This window comes from Atheta coriaria, unplaced genomic scaffold (assembly GCF_025399875.1).
Source record: "Atheta coriaria isolate IRGN ID8LTWV9N9 unplaced genomic scaffold, Caltech_Dcor_3.1 hic_scaffold_4_pilon, whole genome shotgun sequence".
Taxonomy (NCBI): domain Eukaryota; kingdom Metazoa; phylum Arthropoda; class Insecta; order Coleoptera; family Staphylinidae; genus Dalotia; species Dalotia coriaria.
The window spans coordinates 9,140,832-9,161,558 of NW_027045446.1; the positions used below are offsets into that span (position 1 = coordinate 9,140,832).

A 20,727-nucleotide genomic window follows, 5' to 3' on the forward strand; every position below is an offset into this window, starting at 1 on the left:
AAATGTAATTCGTTTTTACTCTCTTGTTCTAGACATAGTATGTGTCAATTCTATCAATAAGATTCGCAATTTTATTTTAAAGAAATTAATTATATAAAGAATTGCTAATAATGCACTTCAGCGCGCCATCTCGGATTCAACTATTTAACTATAACTATGATTGAATCTCAATGCCAACTTTTATCCTATAGAAAAAGGCTGTCTTTAGGGTTTTCCCGGCAATTATTCGAATTTTTCTCGCCGTAAAAACCATCCTTGGACTTTAACGAACATTTTAAAAAAGAATTGACCTAATTGGTCAAGGCGTTGTTGAGTTATGCGCTTACCAACAGATTTTGCGATTCATTTTATATTATAAATTTAAGGGCAACATCTGTTTAATGCGCGGATTACGCAAGCATCGATTATGGAGAGAAAAGTTGCTGTTGCGTCTCTGTAAACTTTGTTAATGTTGTATATATTTGTTTATGTATAGGATTGACAAAAGTTGTGGAAAGTTTTATGTGTTTCGAATTACGATGTTGTGTTTATCAAGTTCGGGGCGCAGGGCGCGTGCCTCGGCTGTGTGCTGTTATGTGATTTATTTGCATTTTACTCGTTTCTGTCCGGAGCAGGCAGATTTATTAATGCACGCATTCTGGGTCTTGAAGCGACATTGGCAAATTCCGGCGCGTGGTAGTGGGTCGAGTATCGGGAAACTCATCAGTTGATTGGAAATTTATTTATCGAGGTTTCCCGACCGCACAGAACAGCACAGCAATCAAAGAGAGAAAACATATTTCGAATGTAAATCCATAAAATTTAACAAGATTACGATCGACAGCAGATATGATACAAAATGCACAAATGAAATTAAGATTGAATGAGTTCAAATAGTAGGATAAAAATGTTTGCTGGGTAAAATTAATATTTTGATTGAAAATTATTGTTTTTAAAAGGAAAAGATTTGGAGGCGCCGGGTATCGATCCCGGTACCTCTCGCATGCTAAGCGAGCGCTCTCCCATCTGAGCTACGCCCCCTGATATCTTAAGATGTTGTGGTCATCGAGTTGTTTAAATAATTGGACTACTTTCACTTTTTAAGCGATCAAAACCACATTAATAGTGAAATATAAAGTTTAACTAACTTCTACATCAATTGGTCCTACCTAGCAGAGTTTTAAGTGCAAAATTTGTTGATTTTTCTCGAAAAAAATTGAAATAATAAATGTTCTTCATAAAAAACACGAAAAACTTTGGAGGCGCCGGGTATCGATCCCGGTACCTCTCGCATGCTAAGCGAGCGCTCTACCATCTGAGCTACGCCCCCTGATATTTTAACAACAATTTGTTACGGAATTGTTTAAACAATTGTTCTATTTTCGCTTTTCTGCTCGTTGAAGATCAGTCCACAAAACAATCAACTATAAGACACTATATATCTATTACTTGTATTCTATCGGCGCGGTTTAGGTAACTAGAACATCCTAATTATAGCATTCGGGTTTATTACGGTTAAGCATATCATGAAATTATTATTAATTTAGCGCTTTCAGCAGTCCGCTGACTTCTCAGATAAACATAGTGTCGTAAACACCGAGTGTGTAATAAAACATTCTCGAGTCTAATTTTCTCCAACTGAATTTCCAGTCTAATCCGTATTCCCTATTTTAGATTTTCAATTTTTACGACAAATTGTTTATTACGTGCTACTCCGATATATAAACAATAAAATTGCATATTTTTAACTGCATCTTACAAGGAAACCGACATCAAAGTATCTAGATATGATCCTATAATAACTTTGAACTAATTGTTTCATTTGCAACACTTTTACTATAAAAATTTGTTAATTTTAAAATAATACTAATTTTTCCTCACCAAAACAGAAAAACTTTGGAGGCGCCGGGTATCGATCCCGGTACCTCTCGCATGCTAAGCGAGCGCTCTCCCATCTGAGCTACGCCCCCTGATATCTTAAGATGCTGTGGTCCTCGCGTTGTTTAAACAATTGGTCTACTTTCACTTTTTAAGCAATCAAAATATTCAAAACCATATCAACAATGAAACATAGTCTAAGTTACATTTACATGAAATGGTCCGACCTAGTGGACAATTTTAGGTGGAAAATTTGTTAATTTTTATTAAAAAAATTGGAAAACTTAATTTTTCTCCATGAAAAACCGGAAAAAATTTTGGAGGCGCCGGGTATCGATCCCGGTACCTCTCGCATGCTAAGCGAGCGCTCTCCCATCTGAGCTACGCCCCCCGATATAAACATAACTTTTGGTCAACAAATTTCGTATTCTTTGTGGCCCACTTTCGAATTTTATTTAAACCGTGTTGTTATACGTGCCTGCATTCAATCAAGACCACTCGCTTCATTCACGACCAACCGGCCACACCCAGCAATCATGTAACAATCGTAAAAATAACTCGAATGTTGAATGCCAGTCGAGAATCAACAATTCAAGCATCTGCATGCTAAAAATGGTAAAACGCTCAGCAGAAATACTAGCTAGGTACACAAATATAACATGAATTTTAAATTTTTCCTATTCCAGCCACAAGCATAGCGAAAACAAGAAACAAGCGTTAAAAGAAAACGTAAAACTTGCAGCCGTATATAAATTGCGCAAAAATAAAAGTTAAATAGAAATATGCCTTACAAAATGCCTTAATACTTTGCGTTGTACTTTCGCAATACGATTGTCGACTTTTCCTCTCTTGCATTTGAGTTTGAGTTAAGAGTTTGCGTTTGCCCTTTCGCAAGAACAAGCCGGCAATCGAGGCAAATAGCAATAGGAAAGAGCATAAGCTACACCTCGCCGCGCCGGCGAGTGAAAACTTATAAAATATTCGAGCGTCTCGCACAGCGCAAAAATAAAAAAAGTCACCCGTGCAGTTTTCCCCCTGCAGCGGCGTCAACGCGAGAAACCAAACCAGCCAAGACACGAGCGCGAGGAAATATTGTGATATTGTAAAAATATGAATGGCCTGGCGTCGCTGCATACATCATGCAATTGTGTTCAATGCATGCGTAAAAATTCGGCAGACGGAAAAGTTATACAAGCGAAAAATAAAAAATAAAACAATTCCAAGCATAATTTTCACGCCTTCAACAAGTTTCAATATAAAACAATGTAATTTACATTTAAACAGCGACTTTATAACAGAAATTGACATTAAAATACTAGAAAAATATAAAATGTTTAAATTCGCATGGAAATATTGAAATTTATGTCCCCACGGTAAATGTGGTAGATAGATATTTATTCTCCATTCATAAATTCACCTCCAGATGTTAGACGCCACTCTCATTTGTTCAATTTCTCAAGTTTTTTCCGGCCAAACTTGCAATATCTACAGATACAAGTCGAATGGAATAATAGCTATATTTCCCGAGGCAAATTTCTCGTCCTTCTTACTGCAAGGACAAATAGACGACTAGGAATAAATATGACATATCGTAGAGTAATGCATGGCCAAGCAGATACGAGCGAAGAATATTGATGACTTCATAGAGCAATGAAGAAAAAATAATTCAAGAAATTCAAGAGTTGATAACAAGTCTAAGTAAGTATGAGTATAAAACTCAAAAATGATTTTCAACTTTCCCTGCACAGTTTTGAGCATGTCCACAATCTCATTACTCATCCGTGCAGCGTATTTGAATGATGATATTTCAGCGCGTAATTTATGTTTATTGGACTTTGCTGCACTTGTCAAAACAATGTTCGAACAAAAATCTGTTTCCGAAATGTTTGGCGAATTTTCGTCTTTTTGTGTAATAGCAGCCTAAAACGCTTTATCACCCATAATAAAAATATGCAAATGCGTCGCAACATAAATTCAACGCAAACAACAAACGCGTTGACATTTTTTTCACGTCCAATTTTTCTTCGAGGCGTCTAAAATTACTCTCCTTGACAAAAATAAACACAAAATGTAAAACGAAATTTTTTCAGGTTATAAAAAGAAACCTACAATGTGTGAACGCTGAGATTCAACAATAAAATATGTTTATTATTATTATAGCGCAAGTTAAGACTGAAAAATTGCACTTTTATTAAATATTTTCGCATTGCGCACATTCGCGAGTGCTTTTAATTAAGCGCAAGAAGAGCAGTTGCACATGCACCAGGATATTCAGGACATTACGTCAAAAGTTAGCTCATAACTTCCTTAGCCGCTCGAAACAATTCAGCGCATTCATCGCAACACAAACACAACTTTTATCAACGCCATTGTCTCGGCATCGATCCACAACCAGCTTTAATTTTACACTTTAATTAAAAAACATATTTAAGTCGAATATAAAATAAAATTAGCCGAAATGAAATAAAGCAATTAACCAAGTGTCAAGTATACAGCAAGTGTAGTTTGCGCCGCGCGCGCAACAACTAGCAACTCACACAGCTTGCAGATTAAATTTAAATTTACTCCAGACCGTAGAAATTTACAGTCACAGTTGTTTAGTAGTGTATGTATGTGTGTGTTCAGTCTAGCTCGACAAATATAACGACTTCGTCTAGAGTCTAGACCAGAATCCATGCACCACCAGCATCCTCCTCTCATGGAAGCCCGACGAGGGAAGTAAAGTCGTTTGGATGTCTGCTTCGCTACGTCTACGACAACTACCAACATTTGCAGCACCTCGCTGTTATCCAACGAAAACGCAACGAGCACGTAAAGCTAAACATTTTACTTTTGCGCACAAATTCGATAAAAACTCATTTATCTTGCGCTTTCTACAGGATAATACAAAATTTTGCCTAGAATTAATTTTAATCTAGAGCAGAGTTAAAAATGAGCGCATTCTAGTGCAATAAACTCATTTCATATATATTTATATATATTTTCTCGACAAAGTTTAAAATAGCTCAACTAAAACTTACGTACAGAGTTGTAACGCGGAGTCTTTCAATTGTAATTTCTAAAGTGTCGCCAGAGGTACTGAGGTAGATTTACTAACCTGTAACAAAAGAAGCCGGCTATTAATAACGGGAAGAGAACACGAACAAAAACAACAAGGCACAAGACGCTGGATAAGAAAACGGAGCAGCGTTTACCGAGCGCAGCAGATGAAAGAATGTCTCACGGGTATTCCAAAGCCATGTAACAATTAGTAAAATGACAATAGCGCGGATAATAAATACCCAAGGATGGCTGCAGTTAGCAGGTTGCATTCTCGAAATTACATTTCAATAGAATACAATTGAAAACTATTCAAAGCGCAGTTACTGTAATTTTAATTACGTTTTTATTTTTTAAATTTCTATTTACCCTGTATAACAAGTCTATGTTAGATTTTCTTTCATTAAAGCTTCAGTCAGACTGGTAAAAATAAAATAAAATAAAATAAACTAGAATACAGACGAAGAAATGGCCCCAGATGCAAGTAGGAAAAGGGTCAGTGCAAGGCGCAAAGAAAAACTGCCATCAGACTGACATCTGCGCGACGTTTAGGAACGAATGTCCACATAGTGTCCACAACATCACACAAAAGTCGAAATCCCGGCCGAGGATTGGCCGTGGAATGAGCTCTGGCGAAGGAAGAAGCATGACGACGTTACCGAAATGGTTCAACGCTCAGCCGGATATCCGGTTTTAAAGGCAAGCGGTGCTGCGATTTTGCGCGAAAAACGAAGGAAATTGAATGAATCCAGCCGAGACGAATCGAATAACCAGCGTCGGCATCGAATAACGATCTAATGCACCTAAATAACCACACGAATCGAATTAAATTGAAAATTTCCTCGACGCATTTCATTTGTGTGTACCTAACTAAACTCACTCAGTATAATCAATAATTAATAAATTAAATTCCATATAGAAATAGTTAATTTAAATTTGAATAAAATTAATTTCTATTAGAAATATTGCATTACTAAACATTAAACATTAATATAAATTATAAATTACCAATTGGTAATGATACTCTTCGCATTTAGATTTTAATTTTAATCACATTATTTAATTTAATTGAATCCCACTTACGAGCAAAGTGATTCTAATGGACGATTATTTTATTTATATTTACATTATCCATACCCACATATACAACAGACTTTTGTGTAGATTAAATTTAATTAAACCCAAATGAAAAAGATGAGATGGATTAAAAAGCAGCAATTATACAAAGTGATAAAAAGTTTCTCTTAGGTATGAATATAGGTGATGAAAATATCCAAATATTCAAATTTTAACCATAAAACCATTGAGGTGGTGCTGAAATAATGCTCGACAGCCAACCAAATGTGGATTAATTTTATCGTTTTTAATTTCGTTCGTAAAATTAAAAGCACACGCATTGAATCCACGCGCGCGCGCGCCAGCTGAGCTTCAATTTACCTTCAACTTCTGGCCATTAGCCGTTATTTAACTTACTATTCGTGATTGAGATAAATGACTTTCGGACCGAGTGCAATTTATGCTGGCGTTTAACTTTTTTTTTCAGCGCGCAAAAATTCGAATCGCTCGTTTATAATCCGCAGAAACATTCATTTCAATTTGTGCGATTACAAATTTCGCATCTTTGGACACGACAAACATTTTTAAAATTAAATTCAAATATTTATAGTCTTCGCGACTTCGTTCCAGTAGTGTTTAATAAAAATGTAATTCGTTTCTACTCTCTTGTTCTAGACAAAAATAATTATATAAAGAATTGCTAATAATGCACTTCAGCGCGCCATCTCGGATTCAACTATTTAACTATAACTATGATTGAATCTCAATGCCAACTTTTATCCTATAGAAAATGGCTGTTTTTAGGGTTTTCCCGGCAATTATTCGAATTTTTCTCGCCGTTAAAACCATCCTTGGACTTTAATGGACATTTTAAAAAAAGAATTGACCAAATTGTTCTAGGCGTTGTTGAGTTATGCGCTTACAAACAGATTTTGAATAAGAATTTTTACAAATTTAGACTTCAGGAAGTTGTAAGTTTCTGAATCTGAACCAAACAAACCGAAAGCAAAGACAATGAATCCCCCAACACGGAAACAGGCTGAAATACAACGTAATTGAACTTCCCATGCATTAGTACCGCCTGCAAAACGACTTCCTGCAATCACAGGAATTATTTTCCTAACATTTGCATTGCGCCCCAGCGCAGAACAAACGGATTTAGTCTTAGAATTATTTTTTTTATTACAGCGCGCGCTTCTGCCTCTTGAAATATAAAGACACATCCTTCAGGAAAAAAGGTGTTATTTATGCTTCCGGTGCGAGTAATATTTGCCAGTCAAATGAAAGTACGCAGCACACACGCGTTCGGAAACGCATATAAATTACACTTAGAACAACTCGACGCGTTCGTACGCCACCACGCATCGCAAAACTCTTCGACTTGTTTCGCACGTCTTACCATCCCGCCCGCCCCCAAGCAAAACGCAACCACTGTGTGCGTGAGGCATGTACGTCTTTTCAATTCCCACTTGTGGGGGGCGACGTGCGTGAGACGCACATAATTTAAACTTTCGACTCGCATTTTTACTAATATCACAACACGCAAATTTTTTGCACCTCAAAAAATATACAGGGTGTTTAATAATAAAATATTCGCTGAATTTTAATGAAAAATGATTTGAAAAAATGAGGACAACGTGTAGAAAACAGGAATGCGCTGTTTTGTGCCTGAGCAACGCGCCAGGATGTGCGAAAAGGGACATAAATTATTGTCAAAAATAAAAATAGCATATAATGCTGCCTCGGCCGCCGCAGTGCGCCGGATGAATACGATTTTGAATAAAAGCACAAGAGCAAACTTTGTTTTACATTTTTGGTGAGTCTGATTAAAACCGGCATTGTCTAAAATTTAATATCACACTTTTTTTTTCTGCTAACCATGACCAACCTTAACAAACTGCCTGATGCAATCATTCCCGTGTTCCCTCAGGAACGCCTGCAGTGTCTCCATGCCTTGCGCAGACAACAGTCTATATCCATTATTCCCATTATTCGCCGTCAGCTTGGCCAAATCAGCAATATTTGCGAAATTCGTTATGTTCGCCAAATTATCCACATTACAGTTAGCATTCGTCAAAATAGGCGATGGTAACACCTTGGTATTACTGATACCAGTATTGGTAATACCAACAGGTTCGTTACCATTTACAACCACCTGCGGACGGTTTGCATTCCCATTTGGCACACCATGCCCATTGGTAACCACCACAGTATTAGCATTGCCATTCTGGATCGGTTTCGGCGTCGCCGGCGGATTACCATTGGGTAAATTGGGCATGTGTGGCATCAGATTGGTGGGATTGCCATTGAGATGGTTCTGCGCATTGTGGTTGTTGTTGCGCTGCACGTTGCGCGGCAGCGGGCCGTGCGGCACCGTCGGTAATGCGGGCGGCACGCCACCGGCACCACCGCCGCCGCCAACACCCCCGGCTCCATTTACAATGTGGTTGTGGTTGATGTTGTTATTATTGATATTGTTGCCGGCGTTTCCGTTGTTAAATCCATTGTGTGCCAGAGGGTTGGGTGTGTTGCCAATGGCAAAAAACACGCTATTAGGGCCGTTTTGCATTGTTTTGAGTTAATTCTTCTTTATAAATCACATTATTATGACTATCAACTAAAACTGCACTGACTCACACACTGGATGAACACAGATAATGTTTATATTTAAATTTATAGCCGCAAAACTTTCATAAACAAGATAAGATTAAATTCTAAGCCAGTGCGACAAGAAGTTATGTGAACTCTGACTCTCGTGCACTCGTTCAACTTTATAGTTTGTAGTCACAGTTGAGTTTTATTTTCTTTTGTTTACACACCGGCGGCGGCGGCGGCAGACAATTTACGCACACCGGAAAGACACAGACCGGGATATAACACACCACCGCGTCGGGACCGCGCTGCTAGCTTACTGAAAGAGCGTCTGGACGCCGCGCCGCCGTCCGATCCCCCCACCACTGGCGGCGGCGGCGGCTGCTGCGATGCATAGAGGTGGAGGCGGCGGCAAAAGCGGCGGAATGCGTTTCACCTCGCATCTCGTTTCATGATCAACACCATAACGCATAATGCACGACGAAAATTTTCAACTATGCAAAAACCCACCACCAGCCGGCCGGTCAGAAACGAGCAAAACATTGCACATCGTCTGGTTTTCCACCATTACCAACAAAACATTATAACTCATTCATGCGTGTTCCCAAACATAATTTTTAACATTTCATTAAATTTAAGACATCAAACCCTAAAGGGCCTAAACACTTGTGACCAGCAAGACACAAGAAACTAATAAAAATGCCGCAAGAATGTCCAATATCTACAATTCAAGCATCTGGAGAGCAAAAAAAAGAAAAGAATGCGGTATGTCCTATGGTGGGCAAAGACTTTTTATGCCACATCATCATCATCTTCCGCCGAGGGTGGTTCATAATGTCGAATTGTCGCGACCATTCGCCCAAACAACCACCTCCCGAAGCGATGACAACGCCGGAGCGGGTCTAATAAAAGCGAATTTATTTCGGCGGCGCGTGGAAGTAATATACGTACATAAGTAATATTGTGTGTACGCAGCCGCCGCGCCAACTATAACGCCGAGGGTAACTAACCCCCTAATGTTTCCAGATAATTAACATGTTTTTATGGATGCTGCATCCTCCATCCATAAACGCGCAGAGAAAAAAATATATAATGACAAAAGTAATATCTGTTTATACAAAAAAATAAAAAATAAAATATTTCTCTTTTAAATACTGTATTTTTCTTGAATTGACAGTCGTGGAATGCAATTTCCTATAATTTCCGGTAACAATGTTGCCATTCTAGGAAAATATTCAATGCCAACCTTAGGATTTGGTCCACCTAGTTGGGATTATTACCATTACGCGCACATAACCAAAATATTCACGAGAATAATTTCCATATTGTGCCGAGCAATGCCGAAGCAAACGTACAACATTGTGTAAATATCCCCGGCGTTGATGCACAGATAGATGTCTAGATAGAGACACGAAAAGCGCCTTACCGAAACTATTCCCGTACTGGCGCTACCCCGACAGCGGCACGCGTGGAACACCGGAAATGGGAATAAGAGAATAAGAAAATAAGACAATGTGGATTCCGCGCAAAACGGAACACTGAATAGCAAAACATTTTGCGAAAGCAGGGGCGATCAAAAACGCGCGCGATGTATATACAGATACACAGATATACAGCGGATCCGATCCGATGCGAATGTACTGCATATTTACATAAAGTTATATCCACGGGTAAGAAGATGAATAAAAGCAAAATGAGAATCTGAATCGATGATCACACAACACAATACACAATATAGGTACCTCTACGACGAAATGGAATCACGAATATTGAATATGGAATCTACAAGCGCGCGCGCAAAAATAAACGCAACGAATTTAATTGCATTAAATTTTCATGAGTTTTCTTCTGCTTCCCACTCTTCACTGCCATGTTATCCGAGGTGTAAATTGTGAGGAATGGACGTGCTTGGAGGAATTTATAGTTTTCTCCAGAGATCAATAGTACTGGGCAGTGCTGGATGCAGTTTAACATCAATTTACTAAACTTCAATTCGAAACAAATCGAAAAATATTAGATATTAATTTTTTTAACGTAAAATTGTTATTTTAACTAATTTCCTTAGATTTTCTTCAATTTTTTTTCATCACTTGAACCTTCTTAAGATTTGTACAAATATTTTAAAACAAAAATCAATCAAATCGGTTCAATATTTCTCGAGTTTTTGTAAAAAAAAAAAGCTTTTTTTTTATTCAAATAAATTAATCATAATGTAAATATTGAAATTGTAGATTTTAGAAAACTCCCAAAAATCCTCCGTGCGTAAAACATTTTGTATTTTCGTATTTTTTACCGGTCCTATCAAGCGAGATAACCCCGTGCCACCGAAAAATGTTGCAACACGTTTTGCATCCCTCTCATGACAATATTTGCACAGGATAGCAGTAGATAGTACATAGGTACATAGAGATGGGCGCAATGATGGCGGCGCGGATGGTGTGAGAAGGTGATATGAGATATGGCCAATTATTCAGGCATGCTCTTGATTAAGCGGGGCATGTAACCCGGCTCGCACCAGCATTCGCAGCGATATCATAGCTTTTGTCGCTGCTGGCATGCCGAAATACAGAACCTACTACACCTACTCATACTAGCAATTTCAGTACCGCACTCGTAACTATTCAACTCTCATTTTTTCTTTTTCCTGGTCCCCCTTCGTGGGAAATTAAACTTTGACAATACCGCCGTAAAAGAAAAAAGAAAACCAATTGCAATTCGAAAACACTGCTCGAGAAGTAGAAATTGAAATTTCGCTTGTTTTGCAATTATTCTTTTGACATGTGAATACATTTGAAATTTACAACAGCCCGCAGGGAAAATCCGTGAAATTTATTATCCGAAAATGCGTGCGTGTGGTGGAGTTAAGTTTATTATTAATACAAACGCGTGTGTAGCGCGTGAGTTTAACTTTATCTCGACACTATTTAGCACTATTTTCCGCAGAGGGACAAAGGCCGGGTGCGTTTGCAGACGAGGGATGCAAAACCGATATCAATCAGTCACGGATTAAATTTAAAGCGGGCGCAAAGCGGCCAGAGTAGGTGCCGCCGCTGCCGGCGGGGCTGTAACTAAAGCCGTTCACTCATGTGTGCGATGAACAAATGAATACATGAGCACGAGCACAATGCGAGCGGAAATGTGTCGTGCGAAAACACGAAAATGTTTATAGAGAGGCGCTTTAGTACTTTGTATCATCCACACTGAAATTTTAAAATTTATACTGTAAATTATTTCTAAAAAGGATTTGGAGGCGCCGGGTATCGATCCCGGTACCTCTCGCATGCTAAGCGAGCGCTCTCCCATCTGAGCTACGCCCCCTGATATCTTAAGATGTTGTGGTCATCGAGTTGTTTAAATAATTGGACTACTTTCACTTTTTAAGCGATCAAAACCACAATAATAGCGAAATATAAAGTTTAACTACATTCTACATCAATTGGTCCTACCTAGCAGGGTTTTAACTGCAAAATTTGTTGATTTTTCTCGAAAAAATTGAAATAATTAATTTTTCTCTATGAAAAACACGAAAAACTTTGGAGGCGCCGGGTATCGATCCCGGTACCTCTCGCATGCTAAGCGAGCGCTCTACCATCTGAGCTACGCCCCCTGATACTTATACAAGTAGTGATCTCTGAGATCGCGTTATTTTCGGCCTACTTTTAAACTATTACACAATTTACATAAAATTTCAATGTCACAACGTCGATTTACTCACTCCATAAACTCAAAAACCAGTTTCGACATTCAAGTCAAATAATACACCTCACAAACTCTGCCAATCGAGAACCAAACCAAACCGAAAAAATGTCAAAACTCGCCCACCGGTAAACAAACACGATTAATGCACGCCGCACGCGAAGTGCGTCGGTTGATTGAACGCGTCCGGCTCTGTTTGATTATAAACACAGGTGAGCGGTGTTCAATTGAATTCCAAACAGACCCGACAATGCGTTAATCCATTTACGCATCCCTCCTCGCCCAAAACCCCCCGGCAGCAGAAAAAAAAAGAAACGCCTGCTTGTCACTACGCCAAAGGGAATTCGGGATATGAATTGAGCGTGTTATTGCATTTTTTGCATATTACTCATACCGACAGCAGCGCAACCAACAAATAAAAAGCCCGTCGGTTAATTAAGATTTATTAACGGTGTACTTTTCATCAGTTTAACAATGTGAATTACTCAAAAATCATTTTTAACGCGTGATAAATTCTCGTTACAAAATCCACACACGTTTTGCAAACACAGAGAAAAATATATATTCCGCGAATTGTTTGCAATTTAAATTAAAACAACCAGATATTGCAATATCACGCAAATATTAAATCCCCACACCCATACCCATACACAAAACCCGAAAATTGTAATTAAATTCGGCGCACTCATACATCGACAATATTTACATTTAAACATAGTCTGTGTTGTGTGTCCTCTCATGCGTATAAAATATTATTTAATTTTTAGAAACAAAAAAACCGGTGTTTTTACACCGTGGAGCATTGACCTGTCAAAAAATTCCCATCTTCACTCCCTTTGCAGTCATTTTTCTTCCCTGAACACTAATGAATGCAATAATGAAACAGAAAAAAACTTCATTAGCTGCAAATCCTCAAAAGCCTACGAAATATAATGAGCCGTGAAAAAAATTAATCCAACAATTGAAAATATGTATTTTCGTTACGTCAACATTGTACCATTACCGAAAAAAAGCTAAAATATAAAAAAAAAACCTAAAGAAGCAAAGCGTCGAGAGGAAAAATCCAGCGACACGCTTCGAAGAGTCCCAACTCTGAACTCTGAAGGCATTAACACTTTTTCGCGCTCGCTGCGAACGAGAAAGCTTTTTTCAGCTATTCCTATACTAATTGTGTAAGCGGGGGCGGGTGCAGAGCGAAAGGGGGTAGAAAACCCAGGCGTTGAACTTAAACGATGCCAATTTATACAATACGCAGCCATTTCGAGGCGTTTGATTGATTTTTAACGATTTTTCATGTTTTTCTCTCCGGGAACACAATGGCCCAAGCATTTTTCATCGATAAATTTTTTTATATCCAATTATAAATTTAATTATATTCTAAAATAAAAAATAAATAAAATACACTGCAGCACAACTACTTTTGCCTTTTAAAACCCGACTAATTTCCATTATTGTCATGATCCTATTAACGCTGGTTGAGTCTCAATGCGAGCATTTAATTAAATTTCTTTGACTCGATACTAACTAAACAACTGCGAGTCGTGCACAACCCAAGGGTTACATTGAAGCGAACTTAATTAAGAATCGTCCATTATCATAATTAAATATCTTCTTCTCTTCACAGTGCACATAAAACCAAAACGCATAAGTAGGTAAGGTAAACATTCGTGCGACTTAAAATGCGACTTAAAATTTAAAATCAACTTTTCCGGTTTTCGGTGGTTGTACGTCAACCATGGTGATGCTGACTGGAGTCGAACGTTTAAGAGTCGTTAAGCGGCTTCGTTCGTCGCCTAATCGCATTGTGCTCTCAGTCAAAAGCCATCGGGATCCGCAGAGACAACATTCAATCACGCTCAAACCCTCCGACACATCTGAGAGCGCGCGCGGATAAATTCATTAAAACTTTTAGTCGTGCACGCGATTCATTTGTCTCTGCAGCGCGCGAAAGAAGAGACAAGACAAGATGAATAATATTGCTATACGATGGAGTTATTAAAGGGGTTAACGCAGACAAGCCTCGACATTTTGATTTTACGATAGGCATTCGAGTGGAGTAATGAAGCAGAGTGTCATCAGCAATTTGCATTTTTTTGATAAAGCAAAGAATAAAGCAAAAGAAGCACAAATAATTGATTGAAAGACTGAAATATCACAATGTATTACTATTACAATGATTCCAATCGCGATTGGAGGCATAAAACTTTATCGTTTGCCATTATACGAAATCCACTCGGATATTGAAGCTGTCCATCAAAGAAATGCATCGAGACCTAAACAAAGCGTTTAAAGTGAAAGTTTGGCGAAAAAATCACGCGCTGGCGGTTAAAGGTGTCGATAAACAAACAAACTTTTGTATGCCGTTTTGTGTAATGCGCTAATTACACGTCAGTTTAAGCGCATAACTTTGCAAATTTATAATTAACGAGCGAAACTTCAACCGCAGAGCCGCGTAAATTACGCAATGTTAAACAAGGTCAACCTTTACCCTTGCGTCCGTTTTTGACAAATAGCGAAACCGAAATTAAGTTTTTATGTTAATTCTGAGACCTGCCAAAGTTTTTCCACAAAGTGCGTAACCTGTCGCAATGTTTCTTCTCGCATAAATAGCCTGCGGAGGAAAAATAATGGCAGGGTGAAGTTGGCATTTAACAAAAACCTATTGGGTGCTTCAATTTGCACAAAAACAGCGAAGACATTCATATTACATGTAAAACTTTGTTGGATAAATTTATGTAACACTCTGTATAAGTCTAAAAGACTAAACCACGAGATGTGGTTGGTTTCGTCCGAGGAGGAGAAAAGGATTGCGATGTAAATGCCAACGTCCTCCGGTGACTTGATATAGACTTGCCGCCGCAAGGAAACTCACTCTGGTTGTTGCGAGCGGTCGGGGACGGCGGCCAGCCATCGGGAACAGACGCGCGACACGTCGAATCGCGCACCGAGCGCGCGCAAATCACCTTTCGTCCTTTCGGCAAATCTTGATAAATGCGCAGCGCAAAAAGTGCAAGCCCATTATATTTTTCACGACTCGCGGGGATGCCAATCCCGAGACGAGGCAAGATGAGACGGCGATTTATCTGATCTTATTATAAATAGAAAATTTAAAACTCCGGAAAGACTCAGGAAAGACAAGATATTTTATCAGAAAATTTCTACATTTTTAGGTAAAATATTGCTGATTTCTGAACAACAAGTTTAGCCATTATTAGTTTATCGGCAGACGCATCTTGAATCTACTTGAACGCGTCAACATTTCCATTAAATTCCCATCAATCATTCTCTTTCTGCTGTATTATTCAATAAAACATAGTGCATAAAATACAAATACACTATCATAAGTAGGGGGAAGTCCCCTAGTGGCGGACACCTAAGGTTATTTATAAATAAATCAAAAAATATTTGAAGAAATGTTAATTAAATTATGACATATAGTAGATAACAAAGTTAGAAATCAAATTAAAATAACAAAAATGCAACCTCTGTTAAAAAATAATTAATACTATCAATCAAACTTTGGTAATAAAAAGTATAGTTTTAAAAAGTGGAACCTAGTACCGGACACATATTTGTGCCATACCCCCCTCGCCGGACATTTCAAATATGTCATATGGTTAGGTAGGCTACCTTGTTTGGTATTATTTATGGGGCGGTGGGGGGTGGGGTGATAGAATTTAACGATTTAATCAACGGATTTAACTCACTGACTAGAAGCAGCCCGTGAATGCATACATCCACTAGCTAATGTGTTCATTTCAGTTACAATGAATACTTTAACTACGAATTTTAGCGAATGTATGCATTGACTAGTAAATGTATACATTTACTAAATGTATTCATTGACTGCAACATAGCCATCTCCTCACTCTCTCTCTCTCTCTCACAAGAAATATCAATATGTTTACTGTCCGGCGCTAAGGGACAACTTAGTGTCCGGTGCTAAGGGACAGACATTTTCGTTCATTTGGTGGTACCTACTAAAATTGTTTAAAAAATCTAATAATATTCTACCATTTTACGGATAACAATCAAGTACTACTTGTATCTTTGAATACCACTCAAATGAAAATGCATAAATATACTAGAATTACATACATTGATATTTAGGTGACGTCGTGATTTTGCGCCTGAAACAGCAAACGGCTGCCCCCGCCGTGGCCGTGTGCGTTACTGGCGAGCCACGACGAGTGATCCTGTACCTGTGTGCCCCCCGCGCCCCTTTCACTTGTTTTTTGAAATGAAAAGATTTAAACTAGCTTAAATAGTACGAGTGTCCGGTGCTAGGTGCCGTCCGGCGTTACGGGACTTCCCCCTATATTGTTATTCTTCAGATAAATTCTTTTAGTATATTAAATATCAAGTGGATAAACGAGAGTTTTTGTCACGAGATTGATTAAAAGCGAGTGTGGCAAGCGTTTAATCAATCGAGTGTTTAATAACGTTTAGCCACGTGATGCTTACGCTATTTTTTCTACTTCTACTTTATTTTCAAGTTGAGGTTTTTGTTTTTGAATTTTTGTTTGACAAACGCGCAGGCGCAAGCTCCACCCCGTGACTAAAACCCGGGACTAAAGTACTTTAGTCACGACTGTGGCCATCCGTACCACTTTCTATGCCTCAAAACCTTAGAAAAACTGGCATTTTAAAGGTGAAAGTAGAAAAAAATTATTTTTTCCTATTTTTTCACTTGCAAGATAGTTTCAAACAAAATTTCAACTCAAGAAAATAAACCTCCTACCTTATGGCCAGCAAAACAACTCGGGGTCCTAGTGGACTCCTTACAGGACATAACAACTCACCTGTAACAAAGAAATAAATAAGAATTTACGACCGGATAAAAGCTTTTATTTCAAATAAAATTTAGACACTCGAAATAAAATAAATCGGCACCTGCGCGAAATTTATTTCAAGATGCTACGCTGCGCTGTAGTAAATGTGATAAATAAATTCAAGAGTTTTAAAGCGTCATAGGAATAAATTAACTCGATGAAAATTATGCTTATGCGCTAATAAAATAAGGAAGATTGAGAGACAGTTGCCCCGGCGCGATTTAAAGCCACTTTAAGGACGTGTTTGTGCGAAATTTATTGCGACCGCAGATGCACTCAAGTGCGGCCAATTTCAGGCGCGCGCACCCGAAAATATTAACCACGCCATTCGAATGTTAGCCCAACTGGCTAAAGACTTTGAGTGTCTTTGCGGTTCATAGACTTATCCAACTATTAGGATAAGTACAAGGACTTTCAATTCAAATAATAATAATAATAAAAGTGCAATTAATCTGAATTAATATTCACGTAATGTGTTGGAACATAAAAAGCGTGAAACAATTAAATTTTCCGCAACTAGCCGAAAAAAGAAACTCATTACATCACTCACAATGCCTGCAGTGGAGCAGTGGAAAGTTGAATATGTAGAATATATAGAATAAACAAAGCGTAAAATAAAATTTTCTAAACATCCAAATTTATACGCCCGTGCAGGATGAATTTTTCATTTGGGAAATCATAAATGCGGCGAATGCGGACGACGTCCAGCTGCGCGCTCGATCTCTGTGCACCGAGAGGCAAAATTCGACGTCAAACAGTCAAGCCGGCAGACATTAACATTACCGGTGTAAAACAGCAGATAAAAATGAAACAAAAGACCAGAAAACACGAAATAAATGCAGTCATTAAACGAGGCAGTACTACAATCAGGAATATTCACGAGTAGACATTAAAAATATATTATTACCCGACATAATGAATAAAATAAAAATAAATATTATATGAGGTGATATAATGAAATATTTTGTGTTTTATATATCAAAACGGATATAGTGCGGCCATCTATAAATTTCAACTGAAAGCAAAGCCGTGCACTGGCCGCAGAGACAGTAGAAAACCGTCTCCGCGCTGTGCTTCGTGTAGTGAACGCCGGGTGGCGCAACAAACACATATCAACGCTAAAAATACAAAAACATAAAAAATAAAAACCAGAAAATCCCAGTTTCTATGATATCACCTTCTAAATAATCCTTTCGAACATAATTTCCGCAATTTAAACATAAACAAACAACTGGAAATTCCCCAAAAGATAACTTATTGAGCACATCATAATCTATAATTGCATCAGCGTTTATTTTCGTTTTTTATCTCCCCCGAGTGCAATTTGCACACAGTCGATGGATTTTCATCTCTTGTGTATGGAAAAAAGTCTTCCGTTTCATTGGCACATTTTGCATCGACTAGCCAGAGGAAAAAAAAGTGTTATAATTGAGGGCTTGCGTTGGTGTGCGCGCGCTCCCCACCGAATTATTAACGAAAAAGCGTTCGATCGACGCGCGAGTTTTTCTCTTCGGCAACGCGAAAGAAAAAGCGAAATAAAAAACGCGCCGTGTTTCGCATTTCGTTCGCTACGTTTTTGTTATCTCATTCTTCACCAGCAGCTACGGCTAAATCTTTACTTCGATAGAAACGGTACACGTGAATACAAGCAAAATAATCTATAATATAAAAATGAATCGCAAAATCTGTTGGTAAGCGCATAACTCAACAACGCTTAGACCAATTGGGCTAATTCTTTTTTTAAATGTTGGTTAAAGTTCAATGATGGTTTTTACAGCGAGAAAAATTCGAATAATTGCCGGGAAACCCCTAAAAACAGCCCTTTTCTATAGGATAAAAGTTGGCATTAAGAGATTCAATCATAGTTATAGTTAAATAGGTGAATCCGAGATGGCGCGCTGAAGTGCATTATTAGCAATTCTTTATATAATTAATTTGTTTAAAATAAAATTGCGAATCTTCTTGACAGAATTGGCACATACTGTTTTTAGAACAAGAGAGTAAAAACAAATTACATTTTTATTAAAAACTAGCGGGACGAAGTCGAGAGCAAAAGTAAAAAATAAAAATTTCGTGGAATTATTGCAGAAAATATAAAAATATTGAAAAATTTAATATTTTAATAAAATTTTGATTTGTCAAGTTAGAAAAGCGCATTAAAAGACTTTTCTCCTTTTACGACCAATTAAACCCTCTCACCCTTGTGTAATCTTACTCAAATTCTCAAAACTTCGCAAACAATCATTTCGAAAAACATAATTTCGCTTGAATTATCTAATTTCCTAATAAACTACAAAACTTTACGATGAGTAATCGTAAATAATTGACGCTGTAATGACTCCTCCACATGCATGCACACGCAAATCACACGCGCTTGTTTTCCACGTGCATATATGTATGTATGAATGTTTGCTGCACTGTTTACAAATAGAAAACACGTGTTGTATTCGTCGTCGGCTTTCCGCCGGGGCTATTTCTGAACGGACGCAGTGTTCGCGCGCGGGCAATGATTACACACGTCCTTCGGCATCTTTCCTAGCCTGCACACATTGCCCCTTGACTTTTAAATTGCTCATGTACCAGAAGCACAAGCAGGATATAAGTGTATAGTGTAAGTGAGTATCAAGGGAGAGAGCGGAATGAGTGCTCTTGACTGCCATTGTCCTTCAACTTGTATGTACGCACAGAAAAGAAAAAAAAAGTGAAGAGAAAAAGTTTTATTATATTTATAAAATTTCTAAAGTGTAAAAATTTCAAAGTATAATTTCCATTTCCACTTTAAATGTGTTTAGGCCTTTGGAAGTTGTGCTAAGCTGTTGTAAAGTAGCTGAGGGTCGATATAACAAGGGTGCGCTGACCCCAAAAACTTTACATTTAAGAAAATTTACTTCATAAAATATTAATCTATTATAATATACTAAGTTTTACACGCGTATTTTTAGTAAAAATGTAATTAATCGTTATTTTCTTGTTAAAAACGTAAAATGTTTCTATTTAACCAAAAAAAATCAGAATTCTATTTTTTTAATTAAATAAAAATAATGTTCATGCGGTTTAACGCCATCTCTGATGGAATTATTTAACTATAACTATCATAAAATCTAAATATTAACTTTCAACCCATATTTAACACCCTATATATAAAAAATTTCAATATTTTAATAATTATTATTTTATTCTATACCCAAATGCATCCAATAAATCCTAGATAATCAAAATCTGTCCAGTAGTTCTTGAGTTATAACTGATGTAACTAACATAAAATGTTTATACCTATATAAAATTATTTTTAAAAAGCCTGGCTGCGTTTTACGCATAAAATAACTAATTACTATCCGCTAGTGTGCACCCTGCACCTGTTGATAAAAGCAACAATCGTAAAACGGTCGCATGGAATTTTCATTCCATTCTAATTGTTCCTTTATACATCCGTAGTGCGCACCACCGCGCCCGTGTCGCATTACGCGCGCTCTGGCGCGCCGCTGCTCTGTGGTTCAATTTACATTTGATACCACTGCCGGCGCTGTGATTCTTTTGTGGAAGCAGGCAGGGCGCATAAAACGCGACGCGCACCCATTAAAAACCCCAAAGGCACCGACACCGCGCATATCTGCTTAAACACGCGGGCGCCACACACACACAGCGAGTTTGAGTT

General features: G+C 37.9%; 1 protein-coding gene and 6 non-coding genes across 17 annotated transcripts in view; all 7 read right to left on the bottom strand.

The window, feature by feature from the left end:
* Positions 1-20,727, bottom strand: part of Liprin-alpha (PTPRF interacting protein alpha) — a 53,050-nt gene that overhangs the window by 26,974 nt on the left and 5,349 nt on the right. For 10 of the 11 annotated variants that reach the window (XM_065301793.1, XM_065301795.1, XM_065301786.1 and 7 more), the window contains exon 1: positions 7,841-8,852. The exons of the other annotated variant lie outside the window; for it this stretch is intronic. In XM_065301793.1, the coding sequence (XP_065157865.1) occupies positions 7,841-8,521 (681 nt within the window). In that variant the 5' untranslated portion in view covers positions 8,522-8,852. Of the gene's footprint in view, positions 1-7,840; positions 8,853-20,727 lie in introns of those variants that run through there. 11 annotated transcript variants of the gene reach the window in all.
* Positions 948-1,020, bottom strand: TRNAA-AGC (transfer RNA alanine (anticodon AGC)). Its single transcript has one exon. It is a non-coding gene; the product is annotated as a tRNA-Ala (tRNA).
* On the bottom strand, positions 1,237-1,309 carry TRNAA-AGC (transfer RNA alanine (anticodon AGC)). The gene has a single exon. It is a non-coding gene; the product is annotated as a tRNA-Ala (tRNA).
* On the bottom strand, positions 1,877-1,949 carry TRNAA-AGC (transfer RNA alanine (anticodon AGC)). Its single transcript has one exon. It is a non-coding gene; the product is annotated as a tRNA-Ala (tRNA).
* Positions 2,176-2,248, bottom strand: TRNAA-AGC (transfer RNA alanine (anticodon AGC)). Its single transcript has one exon. It is a non-coding gene; the product is annotated as a tRNA-Ala (tRNA).
* Positions 11,790-11,862, bottom strand: TRNAA-AGC (transfer RNA alanine (anticodon AGC)). Its single transcript has one exon. It is a non-coding gene; the product is annotated as a tRNA-Ala (tRNA).
* On the bottom strand, positions 12,079-12,151 carry TRNAA-AGC (transfer RNA alanine (anticodon AGC)). The gene has a single exon. It is a non-coding gene; the product is annotated as a tRNA-Ala (tRNA).